Below are 15673 nucleotides of genomic sequence, written 5' to 3'. Positions count from 1 at the left end.
CCCGTGCCCGCCCTGCCCCGCCCGTGCCGGTGCCGTTGTCAGTCCCGGCCGGGCTGCGGCGGCCGCGGCCTGAGGCGGCGGCGGGAGCGGGTCAGTGCCCGCGGGGCTCGGGCCGGGCCGTGCTCCCGCAGGATGCGCCGCGGGGCCGGGGCACCGCTCCCCGCGGATCCCTGCGGGGTAAATCCCAAAGTTTCCGTGCGGGGCGGGAGAACTCGCTTAGAGGAGCGCCCGGCGCTTTGTTCGGCGGCGGAGCGGTGTCGGGGCGGCGGGGATGGTACCTGCGGATGCGGCGGTGGCGGGCAGGGGGTCGGGGAATGGGCTGGGTCGGAAGGGACCGGGAAGCTCATCTCGTTCCAGCCCCTGCCGCGGGCAGGGACACCTTCCACTAACCCGGGTCGCTCCACGCCCCGTTAGATTTACAGCTTTGCAGCCGTGGACTCTTATGTGCCGCTCAGCTGGAAGTGGGTTCGCTGCTGGCGTTGCTGGAATGAGCCCGTTTGCGTTTGCTCCTGGGAACGTGTTGTGCGGATTTCTGTGGGTCTGTGCCTTTCCAGCGCTGTGAAGCAGTTTGGCTCTCTGCAGTGCCTTACCCGGGGAACAGGGTGCTGAAATCCCTCTGCGGAGCCACAGCACGTATAGAAGTGCACAGAGCGGTAGCTCATCTGCTCTTAGGGTGCCACTGATTTTTTTCATCTTTTTTCCCTTTCTTTTTCTTTTATACGTAACTTGAAAGGACTCGAAGCCTCTGTGTGTTGCCAATAAAATTCCTGTCGTTGAATTGTTCTCAAGCAGTAACTGTAGAACTTAACAAATGCTGTTTATTCTTGCATAACCGGGAGCATGTTGGTAACTCTTTTTTGACCATCCTATGTGCAAATACAGATAATTTACTGTATGTACCGCATATGTAAGTAGAGCAGAACGTATGGAGTCATTTTCTTTAATTTGAAGCAGAGCTTTTTAATTAGCTGAATTTTAATTAGTTGAATTTTAAGTGCTTTGATAACCTTATTGGCTGTTTTGGTATGTTTTTTTCTAGTGGTTGTTAAGAAAACCCGTAAGCGTTGCTAAATTCAGAGGAAGGACAAACACTTCTGAATTTCTCTGTACACACATATGTGTGTATCTGTTTATCTGACTAATGGAGGATTATGAAGAAAGTAGATTTAGGGGTGTCTTTTTGAGGGGGGTAACTGGTAAAAGGAAAGTATACAGCTTTCTTTATCTCTTATTGATTATAGGATGGAAATGTATAATAATGCATAAAAAGCATATTTTTTTTTACTCTTTGTAACACGATTGTACTAGAAATTGTGGAATTATCACATAGTTGTATGTGTTAATCACCCATTATGGAAATTTTAGATTCAGCAATAGAGTGTGACCATGAAGGTTAATCTGGCCTTTTAAATTTCTCAGAGCCTTAGATTAAAAAAAAAAAAAAGCAATCTTGAACCTTATAGGTTCAAGGGAATGCAAATGTATGAACAGTATTTCTAAAGTTCCTGCAGTTTGCACTGTAAGGGAAAGTTATTCACACATCTGCATTCCCTTATCTTGTCCACCTTTGTTCTGTCATTCTAGCTGTGAAACTGCTCTTCAGGAAGACTGGCTTCACTAGGTCGAGTTTGCTATCTTGCATCCCAGATGCTTTCTGCCACTGGTTAGTTCTTTGTGCACTCCTTATTTCTTTGTGGAGGTGAATAAAACTTGCTCATCCAATTTTATCATCCTTTTTTTCCTATATGATTAATGGGAGGAGAAATCTGGGGGAAGCAGCTGCAGGGCTTGAGAGCCATGAGGACTTAAACAGCTAAAGATGGACTTGCTACTCAAGGCTTCTTGATTTTTATTTTTAGCTTTGAGTATTTTGCTTGGGATTTGCTTCCTTGTGCTGTTCCGTGGTAACAGACATCCAGTCTTTGGGGGAATCATTAAGGTGATTGTGCAAACGCTGCTTTGAAGGGATAAAAATGCTTCCTGAATACTCAGATTATTTTTGGAGCAGTCTTCTAAGTGAGCCTGTGATGGTTTGGGTGGCTCCTTGAAGTGGCATTCTGGGAATATTTCAGTTGTGTTCCCTGGTGTTGTGCTATACCATTATCATGTAACTGTTGGCTTTCCTGTGCAATCTTCTTTGTGGTGAACACACACAACCAACCAGAAACAAACCAGTTCATTGAAGGAAAGGTGTTAGGGAATTCCTTTCTTTAGCTTTCATTAAGGAATGCTGACAGACTTAACACTGTGTGCAACTTGGACTATTTGATCAGCTTAACATAGAACTTCCGCTAAGAAATATATGGTTTCCAGTTTTCTAAATGTGTACTATTTCAAAGATGATTCTTGAGAATTCTTAGTAGTTGCTGCCTTTCCTGTATTTATTTTTACATTGTGAACTATAAAGGAAAGGTGTTCAGTGCACTTGGGCAGCTGCAGGAACAAGACACACTCCACAAAGATCTAAGCTGTACCATCATACTTGTCCTTCCTAGAAGATGATCCTGTTATCAGAATCTGAGCCAAAAGCTTGGGACATGGAAGCAGAGGACAAGCTAATCACTGAAAAATGCTTTATATATATGTAGAGTTGGAATTTTTTTTGAGATGGGTAATGCCTGCATTGCTGTCCTGTCAGTTTAGCCCTGGAAAAAGCTTTCTGGTTGAACATGAGAAGGGAGGTCCCTTTCCAGCCTTCAAAGTGAAAGTCTGAGCTCTGGAGCTCAAGAGGATTCCTCGTGACTGGGTGGTAAAGGAACATCTTTTTTCCTTTGGCAGGGGATGCTTTAAACAGCAACAAGACCCAAACTGTTCTAACATAAAATACAAATGAATGATTTGCCTCTTGACTAAGCTAAAAATCTTCAACATTTTTTGGATGAACTCAAGGGAAAAGGTCTTGACCTGCTGCATGCAGGGGGAGGGAAGCAGAATGAGTGTCTGCAGCAGAAGGAAACAAAGCAGTCAGTTTTGCTTTACTAACATCATCTAGTGGCTGACTCATAGGCCTGACTTTTCTGGGCATAAAACTCAGTTACATACAATTCTGCTTGGCTGTACTTTCTTGTGATGAAACTTGTAGATCCTAATTCTTTTTTTTTTTTTTTGAGTTACACTTAAATTTTTCTGGGAGTTCTTTTTAGTCTGTCATTTGAAACTTGCTGCCAAAGGCCTCTCTACCATTGTAATCATTGTAATCATCTGCAACTTCCTCACTGTGTCCTGTGTGTTAGGGGGTTGTGTTTGTTTTTAGTGGGTGATTTATGGTTTTTTTGTTTGGTTTGTTTTGAGGTATTTTTATTAAAAAGTTGTGCTTGTAGGCTGAGTGGCACTTTGCTCTCCTTAGGTCATAGTTGGTAGAAGCAATATTTCAAAGCTCTGCTTAAATGCTGACAAGGGGTTGCTGATTGCCTTGTTGTGATTTTTTGAATGCTGTCAGTTTAGTTACTGTCAACAGCAGAGCATTAATAACTTCTCTAATCCTTCAGGTTGACAGATGTGCTCCAGAGCACTTACTCATGGGGAGGAGGGGGAAGGTGGGGTTTATTTACAGGCTGCTAGAAGGGCAGTAACTTCCATATGTCATATTTATCCCAAAGAGCTTTACTTGTAACTTCAGGCCCAGAGGGGAGTTTGCTGGCTCACAGAATAGATTCATTTGCTGAGAGGAGCTGTTTCTGACCGCTCCTCTCTCGGTTTCTTGACATACAAAGCCCTGGTCTTGCCACAGTTTATGGCTCCAGGTATTGATTCCAGACAAAAAAAAAAACAATACAGAAGGTTGTGGAAGAGTTTAATTCTGGTCCTTTATGGTCTCACAGCCTTTGGCATCTTTGAACTTACCCAAACAAGTTACTGCATCAAATGAAAGTATTTGTGGTTGATTGATGTGGGCTTTTTTGTCACGTGGGTGGGGGTTTGGTGGTGTAGGTGAGTGGTCAGTACTCAACCCACTCACAGGCTGCAAGGCTCCTTTGCATTCCCAGCTGGAATTGTGCCCAGCATGAGTCATCATTCTGCTTTACCCAGCCTGTGAGTTGAGGATTTCAGCCTTCAGTCTCCAGGCTTTCCTCCAATACTGCTGGTTGTGAAAGCTGGTGTTGGTTGTGTTCTGGTTTGGAGTGATATTCTGATAGAAACGATCAGAGTAAAGCAGTGGATGCCCTCGGTCTTGCTACGTTTTTCTCTAATGATCAGTTACCAGTTACTTTAGAAGAACATTGCTGATTTCAAGGAGTGGTTTTTAGTTTGGAAGATGGAGATTTTTGTGGAAGGTTTTTAATTTTATGGAATTTACTCAGACTGAGTAATGTTGGGGATTGTATGAAGTGTAAATATTTGCAGGTCTTGTGTGCTCTGTGGTAAAACACTCTTTCAGTTGTGTTAACTTTTCTCTTGAATGAGTACTGACTTTTAACTAAATCTTTACTGTCTCTAAAGAATTCAAAGAGATTCTGTGTACTTTTTGCTGGTTTTAAGCAGAACAGTTTCACCTTCCCTAACTGTAAGTTAGGTCTGCGTGCTGAATCTTTCAAAAGAGAAACTTTCTGATTCTTGGTGCTGTGGAAGTGTTGACTTCATGGTCTACTTTTTTCTGTCTTTTTGAGCATTGTTCAGATGACCTCCACTTAAATTTCTGGGAACTTGTTTTTTTGTTTTTTGTTTTTTTAATATTCAGATATTTAAAGTACAGTTAAAGCCAGCTCTTCAGCAAGGAGAGGTATGTAAGTAGAATGAAACGCGTTACAGAGGGTGAATTGTTTATAAGAACTGTATTCTGGCCAGAGAGTGTGGGGAGCTCCTTGGCTGCTTTACAGAGAAAGAAGTGAATTAATCTTCAAGCTATATTTCCAGTTTAATTTTGGTAACAAAGACTAGAAGCTGAACTTTGAGTGCAGCATTGTGACAGCTGTTGATTGGAATAAGCTTTGTTAGTGCGAGGGGGCAAGACGTTCTCGTGCAGGTTGGCGACCGGCTCTCTTGGATGGAAAATTACTGCTGTGACAGATGCCTGCATGAGGAATTCCTGCCTTTTTTCCCCTTGCACTGCTGTGGTGCTGAGTGGGAATTGTGTGCTCTGCCTGTGTGGCTGCCCAGCCTCACAAACAGGGGCTGTGGAGCGCGGGGGGGGGGACAGGACCTTGCGCAAATCCTGACTTCGGAGTTAACGACTGGATTGGCGTGGAGGGAAAGGTTAAGTGGATAATACTTTGGAGGGAGTAGGCACAAGGGTGTTCTTCAGTCAGGGATGTGCTGTGCCATGCTGACAGAGATGGAAAAGCTTTGAGGAAGCCAGTCATTTAAAAAGTTGGCGGTACCTCAGTGCTTGGAGATCCTCACAATTAAAAGCATCTGTGATTCATACTGTTCACGGAGCTATTCCCGCCCTGAGCAGCCAGCTCATACTTGAAAATTCAATTAGAGTACCAATTTTGTTTGAGTTCTGAGAGGAGGAGTCAGTTTTCAGCCTATCTTATCTGAAAATCCAAAGCAGTTGAACTACAGAACACAGGTAAAACAACTGTCTATACATTACCTTTATTTTTTTCCAGGCATCACAGTTACAGGTTGGCAAGAACAGATTGAATCATCCAGGCAGCAGAGTAGCAGATTTATGTAAGCCAGCGTTGGATGTAACCCTCTGGTATTCACTGTAGGACATGACATATTCTTAATCCTTCTTGTAAATGTCTACATTGGAATTCAGCAGACAGACATTTAAATCTTTTGTTTCTATCTAAAAGTTTTATTCAGAGTCTAAGACGTGTCCAGAAATCTTCTAATATAGTCTGGGTTTTTTTTCTCATTTGTAAAAATTAAAATTACTTTTGAATAAAGCAGTTTTAAGAAGCTGAACTGGAAAAAAAAATAATGAAAAACCTTGGGTTTATTTTGTGTATCTTGGGGTTTCAGCCTTAATCTCATCTCATTACAGCTCGGAGAAATAATTGCTGTGTTGATTTATTGTAGTAGTTCTTAACAACGTTCTAATTTTTTTTTTCTTTACTTTTTCCTCCCCTTTGACAGACGTTAATTTATTTCGGAGAGTTCCCATGGCACGTGAACTAGAAGATAATTCAGACTAGAAGGTCTCCTTCCTTTGAAGTGACAGTCTTTAACCAAAATGGTAGGAAAACTCAAACAGAACTTGCTGCTGGCGTGCCTGGTGATCAGCTCGGTGACAGTGTTCTACCTGGGCCAGCACGCCATGGAGTGTCACCACCGCATCGAGGAGCGCAGCCAGCCCGGGAGGGTGGAGAGCGTGAGGAGCACGGTGAGAACTGCTCCCGGTGGGAACGCCAACAAAACCTTTGCCTACAACAAGGACATGCCTCTGATATTTATCGGGGGAGTCCCTCGCAGCGGCACCACCCTGATGAGGGCCATGCTGGACGCCCACCCGGACGTTCGCTGCGGGGAGGAGACGAGGGTGATCCCACGGATCCTGGCGGTGAAGCAGATGTGGGCGAGGTCGAGCAAGGAGAAGATCCGGCTGGATGAAGCCGGAGTCACGGACGAGGTTCTGGACTCGGCCATGCAGGCGTTTCTGCTGGAAATCATCGTGAAACACGGGGAGCCTGCGCCCTACTTGTGTAACAAAGATCCTTTTGCTTTAAAGTCCTTAACTTATCTTGCTAGGATTTTCCCCAATGCCAAATTTCTTCTAATGGTACGGGATGGCCGTGCGTCAGTGCATTCCATGATATCTAGGAAAGTCACAATAGCTGGATTTGACCTGAACAGCTACAGAGACTGCTTGACCAAGTGGAACCGTGCTATAGAAACCATGTACAACCAGTGCATGGAGGTTGGGTTTGAAAGGTGTATGCTGGTGCACTATGAGCAACTTGTGTTGCATCCTGAAAGGTGGATGAGAACTCTCCTGAAGTTTCTCCGCATCCCATGGAACCAAGCAGTGCTGCACCATGAAGAGATGATTGGAAAAGCAGGGGGTGTTTCTCTTTCAAAGTGAGTATGAACATTCCTCCTTTACCCTGGGTTGTTTTAAGAGTTGAAATAGTCCCAGTCATGACTTGTTTTCAGTTTTTATATAGCTGATGATGCCTCAGGAAGCTGATTTATGATGCATCTGGAAAATAAGAGTCACTGTTAACTAACAGTTTGCAATCTGATTTGTTCCACTGAACAACTGTCCCATGAACGTGTGTATGGAGCATATGAACAGACTTCAATGGTCAAGTCTAACTTGACTTTGGATGTCTAATATCAGCTTTGCTTTTCTCTCTGCCCCACAATAAACCTGAACTGCTTTATCTAGGCTGGTGTTATCCATCCCAGCAAGATCACCCATTTGATTTCAGGAGCAATGTTGTTGTCAATGCAAAAATGGCCTTTGAGTTATATTTGCCAAGAACAGACTCTTCCAGGAAACTTGAGAAGCTGTTCCAACAGAATAGAAAGCAGAGTTGGCCTGCTCTTCTGTTGGCAAGTGCTCCTAAAAGGACAAGCATTTTGATGAAAATTAACCTTGTTGTAAGCAAATCTCTCTCTATTCTGTTCAGCCATCTGTGCACCTGATTGAGCTGCTCTCAGAAACCAGTCCAGCTCTGCTTAGAAAACCTAGATGGGTATTGTGAAAAGAAAATCTATTAATTCTCTAGTTAAACTACTCTGGTTTCTTTGCCACTGTTTGCAGTTGAACAACTGAAATACAGAAGCTGGCTCATCTTTACATTGAGAGGGAAAGGTGTCAATATTTGACTCTCTTCCCTGTTTTTGCTGTGGCAGATGCATCTACCGGGTTGTCTTGTTTAAGTTTCTAAAATATTGATTAAAAAGCCCTATTCCAGCAGCAAATTAAATTACTTGGCTTCTGTTTTTTTGAATATTCCTCACTGGCCAAGTGCTTCTGAGTCAGAGGCACCTTGCACAGCAGGCAGGGTGTGCTGGGCAGAGACATGTCTGACTGTTCCAGAGTGGGTGTATTCTTTGTAAACTGCAGTTCTATGAAATACAAATTGTAAGATTTTTTTTATTTTATTATTTTTTTTTAATTTCATACCTAGGAATGTGACTGTGGATTTTCTAATATATTGTAGGGGCGTATGATTTAAATCATAGAATTGTTAGTCAGTGGTTACAACGAGAACTTAAAATTCAGGTAATAGTTACATACTTACAGTCTGGAGGTTTTACATCACCACCACTGTGTTCCCAGAGCTATCAGGAAGGGATCTCACCCCTTTTTTTTGGCAGTGTTGTTTGGTAGCAGATTGGAGGCTTCTGGAAGTGTTAGCCTGAAGCACTGCACTGTTGTACCTCCCTGGAAGTTGATCTGCTTGGGAATTCTCTGTAGTTACCTGTCTTTTGTTGCTTCTTCACAGTGGCAGCTGAGGGGGGAATAATGTTACATTTACTGATGTAAATGGATGGTTGCCAAGTTCTGTTAAGTGTCCCGTAGAAAATAACTATTCATAATGCCATCTCTAGTAAAATATTACTCCCTTGCAGCTTCCAGATTAGTGTTTTTAAAAATTAATGAACCTTTATACTATAAAACTCAATAACCTTGCTGAATTCATACAGTCTCAAGTAATATTTCTTGCTAAATGTGGTAGAATGTGATATGAGGAGTTGGGAATACTTGTTCATGGTTCTAAAAATTACAAAAATGGGCTGTTCAAAGTAAAATCTGGCTTGATGTTTATTTTTTTTTTAGTAAAACTTTCCAGCTTAAGACAAATGAGTATGGATGTGTTCTTGTGATCCTCAATTCAGTCTGTTCACCAAATTCTTTATGCTTTTATTATCTCTCATGAGATGATATATGACAGTAATTTCTTATTTCAGAAGGGTCTGGCAATAGTGGAAAAAGAATGAGTTATGAGTGTTATGTCTGTGGTGAGTTTTATCTAATCAAACAGCCTGGCAGAAGGTGGTGAGATTTGTTTTTCAGTTGCTGGAGACCTTTATGATTTGATAATGATTTCAGTGACTCAGTCTTTTGAGGGCTGCAGAAAAACCTGTGCATGTGAAAGCCTTGAACTTAGATGCCTGTGTTTTGTAATTATATGATACCAGTTGAAGTTGTGCAGGGGGAGCCTGAGATTCCCCACTTTGATGTTCTTGTGCCAGTTAAAACCTGGTGGTTTTGGCATCCCCAGCCCCAAGGGGGGTCCTTGCCCAGAGCAGGGGGTAAGTGCCCAGGGGAATTACTCTTTGAAGAGATGCTTGGTAAGTAGTTTACTGAGAACTTGAGAGTCTGCCACAGCTTATCACATTTTGACAGCTGGACAAAATACACCTTGTGTTGGTTTTCCTTCTCTCCAGTTGCCTTTGGCCAAGTCCTTTAAGGCCTCAGGTGTGTGTGGCTCTTACTTTCTGGATCAGATTCTGACCAACGTTGCTCTCTTCTGACTCCTTTCAGCTGAAACAACAGAATCTGCAGCAGTGGAGCTTCACATTCCAGTTAGTGGCTTTCTCCCACCTCACTTTCCAAAGGGACAGTGCTGGAGATCAGAGATAATTAAGGAAATTCAAAGTGCTGCTGTCTCCTGCAACTCTGTCTTCTCACAGAGCTTTATTTTACCGTGTGCCTCACACCAAGTGCTCCAGGCTGTTTAATAATAGCATATTAAAATCAGAACACTCAAATCATATTGCAATTTTTACTGACAGGAGGAGGAGATCACAAATAGCAAATCCCCTCTGTTGAAATGGGATGTTCATTTAAAAGATGTCACCTCGTAGGCCTGGCCTCTGTAACATAGTGGGGAACAATATGAGAATCTTGATAAAACTAGTTCCCTGGCTGTCAGCAAGGTATTAGGTAGGGTAGAAAACCTCTGAAATCAGAGGATGAACTACTATTATAATCTGCAAAGGGTGTCATACTGTGTAAAGGCTTAAGAAGACAAACAGAGACACCTGCCTTAATCATCTTTCACTCACCTTTAAGACTTTCTCAGACCTTTCAGACAGGCTCAGCATCCACTTCAGAGGCATGGTGTGGGTCCAGCATCAGATGCTTGGAGGTGTTTTAATTGTTGGAGGTTTTCTTGAAATGAAATCTGGCAAGAGTTTGTTGTCTTGAAATATTTAAAAACATTTTGAGAAAGAGATCCCAGTATCACTAAAATACCTTTATGACGGTGCTGTTACCTGCTAACAGAAAGGAAATGTTTGAGAATGTTTTTCACTCACTAGAAATCAAAATTAGCACTTTTCAAGTGAAATCTGTGTCAGATGGAATGAGGCTGTAGGCTGCAAGATGTTTTCTATTCAGCTGTGTATAGAATTAAACTGTGCATGCAGGTTGTTTCTTTTCCAGAGATGAGCCAGTCCCTGGATTGCAGAATTCTTCCAGCAGTGAGCTGACTCCACTTTTCTCTTATTGCAAACTCAGAAACTCTTATGCATTATTCTGGTAATAACACTAGGAGATAGCAAACAGCCTGGATTTAAGATTCTGACTTCATTTGTTCCCCTGGCTGCTTGATTTGAGGAAACTTTTGGCTGCCTCACTCTCCTCTTCTGCATGTGTTTAGTAGTCCCTGCTTTTTCTGTTGCTGATGCAGCCCTTCCCTCACTGTTGTTCTGTCGTACTTAGGATTTTTGCCCTTATTTTGATTTTTGTCCAGCTGCAAGGAGAAACACTGCAAGGGTTCTAGATGAGCACCACAGCATTTGCAGTAGTGTGAAACCTTCTGTGGTTTGAAGTAATTGCCAACGTGGCTGTTGAAGGAATGTATTATGGCTGGACTACAAGCTATAACTAGTATTGTTAATAGAGCTCTGGCATTTGCCTCCTAACTGAAAGCAGCTGTGCTGACCACTGATGCAGAGAAATGTCAACCCTTTTATAGCAATTTTTATTAGGCTTATAATGGAAATAGCTGTCTAGGCAAAATTACTTCACAATATACACTGTATTTAATACATACCTTTCATTTGATTCTGGTACAGATGCAGAATTACTTGGGGTTAGTCCTGTGTTCTGTCCTACCAGCTGCTTCCAAAGCTGAAACTGTTCCTGGGGCTTTCAGTGGAGCCTGGAATCACTGCCCAGCATTTGCCATAGACACACGTAACAAAAATTGCCAAGACTTGATGTGTTTCCTTGTTTTGCTGTTTGGATTTTTGGGTGTTTCTCCCCCATAGCCCTCAGAAGTTCTTTACCTGAAGAACCTTTCCCTCAAATTGTGTTTTACTTTTCTTCCCACCTTAACTGAAAGGTCAGAAGAGGATTTAAACAGCCCAAATGGAGTGGTGTGTTTCTGAGTCAGTGCCAGGGAGCAGCTCTGTGTAGTCCCTTCTCTCTTCCCTGCTATTAATCACCAGGAAATGTTTCATGCTGAGGGTGTTGTTACCAAAGTGGGGGCAAAACATACACCTTGAAAATGTGCTTTTACTTCAGGATGAGGTATCCATATGTGTACAAATTTAGGTCCAAACTGATGTACAGCACCTGCTGTTTTGGGGTTCCATCAAGCTGTTAGACAAGCCCATTGCTTGGTTCTCACAGCATCACCCTTATTTTAAATGGTCAAATCAATCTGCAGTTTTGGTGAAGGGATTTTGGGCTTGGCTGGCTCAGTCTGAGGACCACAAATCTCACATTTTTCAAACACCTAGTGATAATTTTTTCCTGAGGGTCCCAGCCTCCTTTTTCCCTGGACTCGTGACTGTTGTGGTGCTTGTGCCTGTGCCTTGGTATTTTTAACTTCGGAAACTCAACTCTTAACAGCTATTTGCTTGCTAATTTGATGCTCATCTTTTAACGAGAAGGATCAAAAAGGCAGTGCCCAGGCTTTTTAGTTTTCCATACAGACTTGGGAGCCCTCAGGGAGGCTGAAATTCAGTTGCAACTCCCTGGTCCCAAAATCCTCTTCTGTGTTCCTGCCTTTGGTCTGAGTGACTGATAATGGTTGGAGTGACTGATAATGATTAGAGTGACTAAGGCTGAAAAATCTGGGGGTTGTTTTACAGGTGTTCTTTTGTTTGTCAGGCTCTTACTCATCAGCTCCCATTAAACACCTTTTGCAGCAATCTGAGGGCCAAGACATTTTCCCTGTGGGTGACCATTTCCCTGTCTGGTTTGTTCTTTGTTGGTTGTGGTTAAAGTACTTAAGTTACTGACCTTCCAGCAGTGTATGAGTAATTTCCTTCCTCTAACCTGGAAGAATTTTAGTTATGATGATGAGTAAAAAAGAGGAACAAGGTAAAGCCTGATGTTAAGATCAAACTGAGTTAATGACTGGCAGACATACACAGGTTGTTATTTAAGGCTCTCATTCTTGGTGCCCCTGTGAATGGGATGCCTCTTGCTATTGATTTATTGTTGGTCTGTACAACAATTCTTCAGCCTCTTCTTGGACTCATGAGGTTAATTTGAGAACTGTAATCAAACTTGTTCCTGTTGTGAGTTGAGTGATGTCAGACTTGAGAGCAATTTCATTTCAGGCTTCTGACCTCAGAAACTGTTGTACAGAAATTTCTGTCCATTTTTCTCAGATGTTTTCTCACCTTTTGCCTGCTGAATATCTGAAGAATTAGCTGCTTGAGAATTAATTTGAATCTCAGTGTTCTCATTCTTTATCCTGTGTAGATGAGGTAGTGGTATTACACTTTGTACTGTTACTTTCAGGTATAAAAATTCCATTTTCTGAGTGGTAGAACTTTTTGAGCTCAAAATTCTTTATGATGTAGAGGAGGGCAGTAGCCCCAAGTGGATGTGATGGGGTGTGCTCAGGTTTGAGGCAGGTGTAGCCAACCAGCAGCAACTACTGATATTAATTGCAGTACAGGTACAAATATTCCTTTAGGCAACTTTATATATACAGATGATATATATATAAAGAGTGCATGTGCACTCTTTTTTAAGTCCAGGAAAAAAAAAAGCTTTAAATTATTCATAGTAAAAAGTCAGAGTTTTCAATTACTCTGAGTCTTGCTGGCCTGTTCCAGAAATAAACACAGTAAAGTTGTGTATCTTATAATCTGAAAGAAGCAAGTAATGTGTGAGAGCAAAGCAGTGCCAGATTTCTTCCCTTGAAAAAAAGCACAACAAAACTAGAGCAAGAATTAAAATTGCATTAGGACTGTTGATTAGATGACAGCTATTTTCTGTGACACTGCTGTGATTGTGCACTTGCCTTTAAGAACTATGTAATGACCAAACAATCAGTTAAAGAAATGATTATGAAAAATATTGCTGTAGTCCACAGCTTTCTGTCAAGTCTCAGGTCTCTCTTTTATTAAACAAGGGGGGAAAAAAAAGAGATAAGTCACAGAATGGGCATGGGAAAAAATGGCACATGTATTTTAATTTAGAATGCAGCTTTTAAGAGCATCTGAGACAATTAACCAGCAAATGTGGGAACATGCCAGTGGGAAAACAGCTTTATATGTAGGTGTGTGCTTACTTATCACTTAACAGCTCTTTGGGTTTCACTGCTGCCTTTATGTGAAGAACTTGCCTTCAACCTGTTCTGTGTGAAAGCCTAAACCAGGGAGCACGTGCAAATATTGTGGTTAAAACTTCACTTCCCATCAGCTCTGTAGAAACATGAAATTTTGAGAGAGCAAGAAGAGGGAGGGGAAAAAAAACCCACAAACAAACAACCCAGACAAAACAAGCTGAAGGTCTTCGTGATGGTGAACCAGCAAGTGTTGGTTGGAATGCAGAAAATAACCTTCCCTTCTCCCTCCACAGGGTTGAAAGATCCACTGACCAAGTCATCAAGCCAGTCAACGTGGAAGCACTGTCCAAGTGGGTTGGGAAGATCCCTGCTGATGTTCTGCAAGACATGCCTGTGATTGCCCCCATGCTGGCCAAGCTGGGCTATGATCCATATGCCAATCCACCAAACTATGGAAAACCAGATCAAAAAGTTGTGGAAAACACAAGGAGGGTAAGGCTGCTGTGTGTTTAACTATTGACTGACTGGCTGGGAGCTGCAGAGCAGAAGTCTTGTGTTTTGTTTGGGGTTTTTTAAGTCTGTTTCTAATACCTTTTGATACTCCTTGCCCTGGAGGAGAAAAGAATTCTTTGGGACCTTGAGCACTGAAAGTCTGGCTCCTGCCGTTTGTCCAGTTTGATTCATCTCCCTTTATCCCAACCACAGGCTTGAGCTGTGCTCTTTGGTGTGTGGAGCTGGACCTCTTGAGAACTGTCCAGATAGTTGGGGAACTAGCTGATAGTAGAAAAAAGCTTTCTTGTCTGGATGTCAAACTTGACTGAGCTCAGCTTTTTATAGATGAGGGTTGGCAGGAGCTCTCTCACAAAATTACACCCCAAATACTTGTTAGAGTTTGAAAAATGACCCATGGAAAACGGCCCAAGATGATCATAGAATCATAGAATCAACTGGGTTGGAAGGGACCTCAGAGATCATCAAGTCCAGCCCTTGATCCCACACTGCTGTGGTTCCCAGCCCATGGCACTGATGCCACGTCCAGTCTCTTCTTAAAAATCTCCAGGGATGGAGAATCCACCACTTCCCTGGGCAGCCCATTCCAATGTCTGAGCACCCTCTCTGGAAAGAAATTCTTAGTAATATCTAACCTAAACTTCCCCTGGCACAACTTGAGACCGTGCTCTCTTGTCTTGCTGATTGTTGCCTGGGAAAAGAGACCAACCCCCCCCGGCTCCCCTCTCCTGTCAGGGAGTTGCAGAGAGTGAGGAGGTCTCCCCTGAGCCTCCTCTTCTCCAGGCTGAACAGCCCCAGCTCCCTCAGCCTCTCCTCACAGCACTTGTGCTCCAGTCCCTTCCCCAGCCTCGTTGCTCTCCTCTGGACCTGCTCCAGCCCCTCAATGTCCTTCCTGAGCTGAGGGCCCAGAACTGGACACAGCACTCCAGGGGTGGCCTCACCAGTGCTGAGTCCAGGGGAAGAATCACTTCCTTGGACCTGCTGGCCACACTGTTTCTGATCCAAGCCAGGATGCCATTGGCCTTCTTGGCCACCTGGGCACACTCTGGCTCATGTTCAGCTTCTTTTCAGTCCAAACTCCCAGGTCCCTTTCTGCCTGGCTGCTCTCCAGCCCCTCTGTCCCCAACCTGTAGCGCTGCATGGAATTGTTGTGGCCAAAGTGCAGGACCTGGCACTTGGCCTTGTTGAACCTCATCCTGTTGGAATCAGCCCAACCCTCCAACCTATCCAGGTCCCTCTGCTGAGCCCTCCTGCCTTCCAGCTGATTGACACTCCCCCCCAGCTTGGTGTCATCTGCAAATTTGCTGATGATGGACTCAATCCCCTCATCTAAATCATCAATAAAGATATTAAACAGAACTGGGCCCAACACTGATCACTGGGGGACACCACTAGTGACTGGCCACCAACTGGATGCAGCCCTGTTCCCCAGCACTCTCTGGGCCCGGCCCTCCAGCCAGTTCCTGACCCAGCACAGAGTGCCCTGTCCAAGCCATGGGCTGCAGCTTTTCCAGGAGAATGCTGTGGGAGACGGTGTCAAAGGCCTTGCTGAAGTCCAGGTTTTTTTGGGGGGTTTTTTTTTGGTTTTTTTGTTTGTTTGTTTTTTTTAAATTTTTAATTCGCTGAGCATACACAAATTTTTATTGGTTGTTGTTGTTTTTAAAAGCAAGATATGGGCGGGGCAGGGCTTGTTCTCACTTCCATTTGGCCTGGGCGGTGCTGATCACGCGCTTGTTCACCTTGCTGGGGAACTGCAGGGAATTGAGGGATTCCCCAAAATC

General features: G+C 43.3%; 2 protein-coding genes across 3 annotated transcripts in view; both read left to right on the top strand.

The window, feature by feature from the left end:
• The window catches only part of CRCP (CGRP receptor component), a 53836-nt gene extending 47716 nt beyond the window's left edge, over window positions 1-6120 (top strand). Inside the window, exon 7 of the mRNA XM_027666864.1 lies at window positions 6028-6120. Coding sequence (XP_027522665.1) covers window positions 6028-6086 — 59 coding nt within the window. The 3' untranslated portion in view covers window positions 6087-6120. The remainder of the gene's footprint in view (window positions 1-6027) is intronic.
• Window positions 6032-15673, top strand: part of TPST1 (tyrosylprotein sulfotransferase 1) — a 21810-nt gene continuing 12168 nt past the window's right edge. The window contains exons 1-2 of one of the 2 annotated variants that reach the window (XM_027666849.1): window positions 6032-6969; window positions 13676-13874. In XM_027666849.1, the coding sequence (XP_027522650.1) occupies window positions 6125-6969; window positions 13676-13874 (1044 nt within the window). In that variant the 5' untranslated portion in view covers window positions 6032-6124. The remainder of the gene's footprint in view (window positions 6970-13675; window positions 13875-15673) is intronic. The other variant, XM_027666848.1, reaches the window with a different exon arrangement.

This window comes from Corapipo altera, unplaced genomic scaffold, assembly GCF_003945725.1.
Source record: "Corapipo altera isolate COAL_440 unplaced genomic scaffold, ASM394572v1 181, whole genome shotgun sequence".
Lineage (NCBI taxonomy): Eukaryota > Metazoa > Chordata > Aves > Passeriformes > Pipridae > Corapipo > Corapipo altera.
Note: the sequence above shows the minus strand (reverse complement) of the source record. Positions and strands in the feature narration are given on the sequence as shown.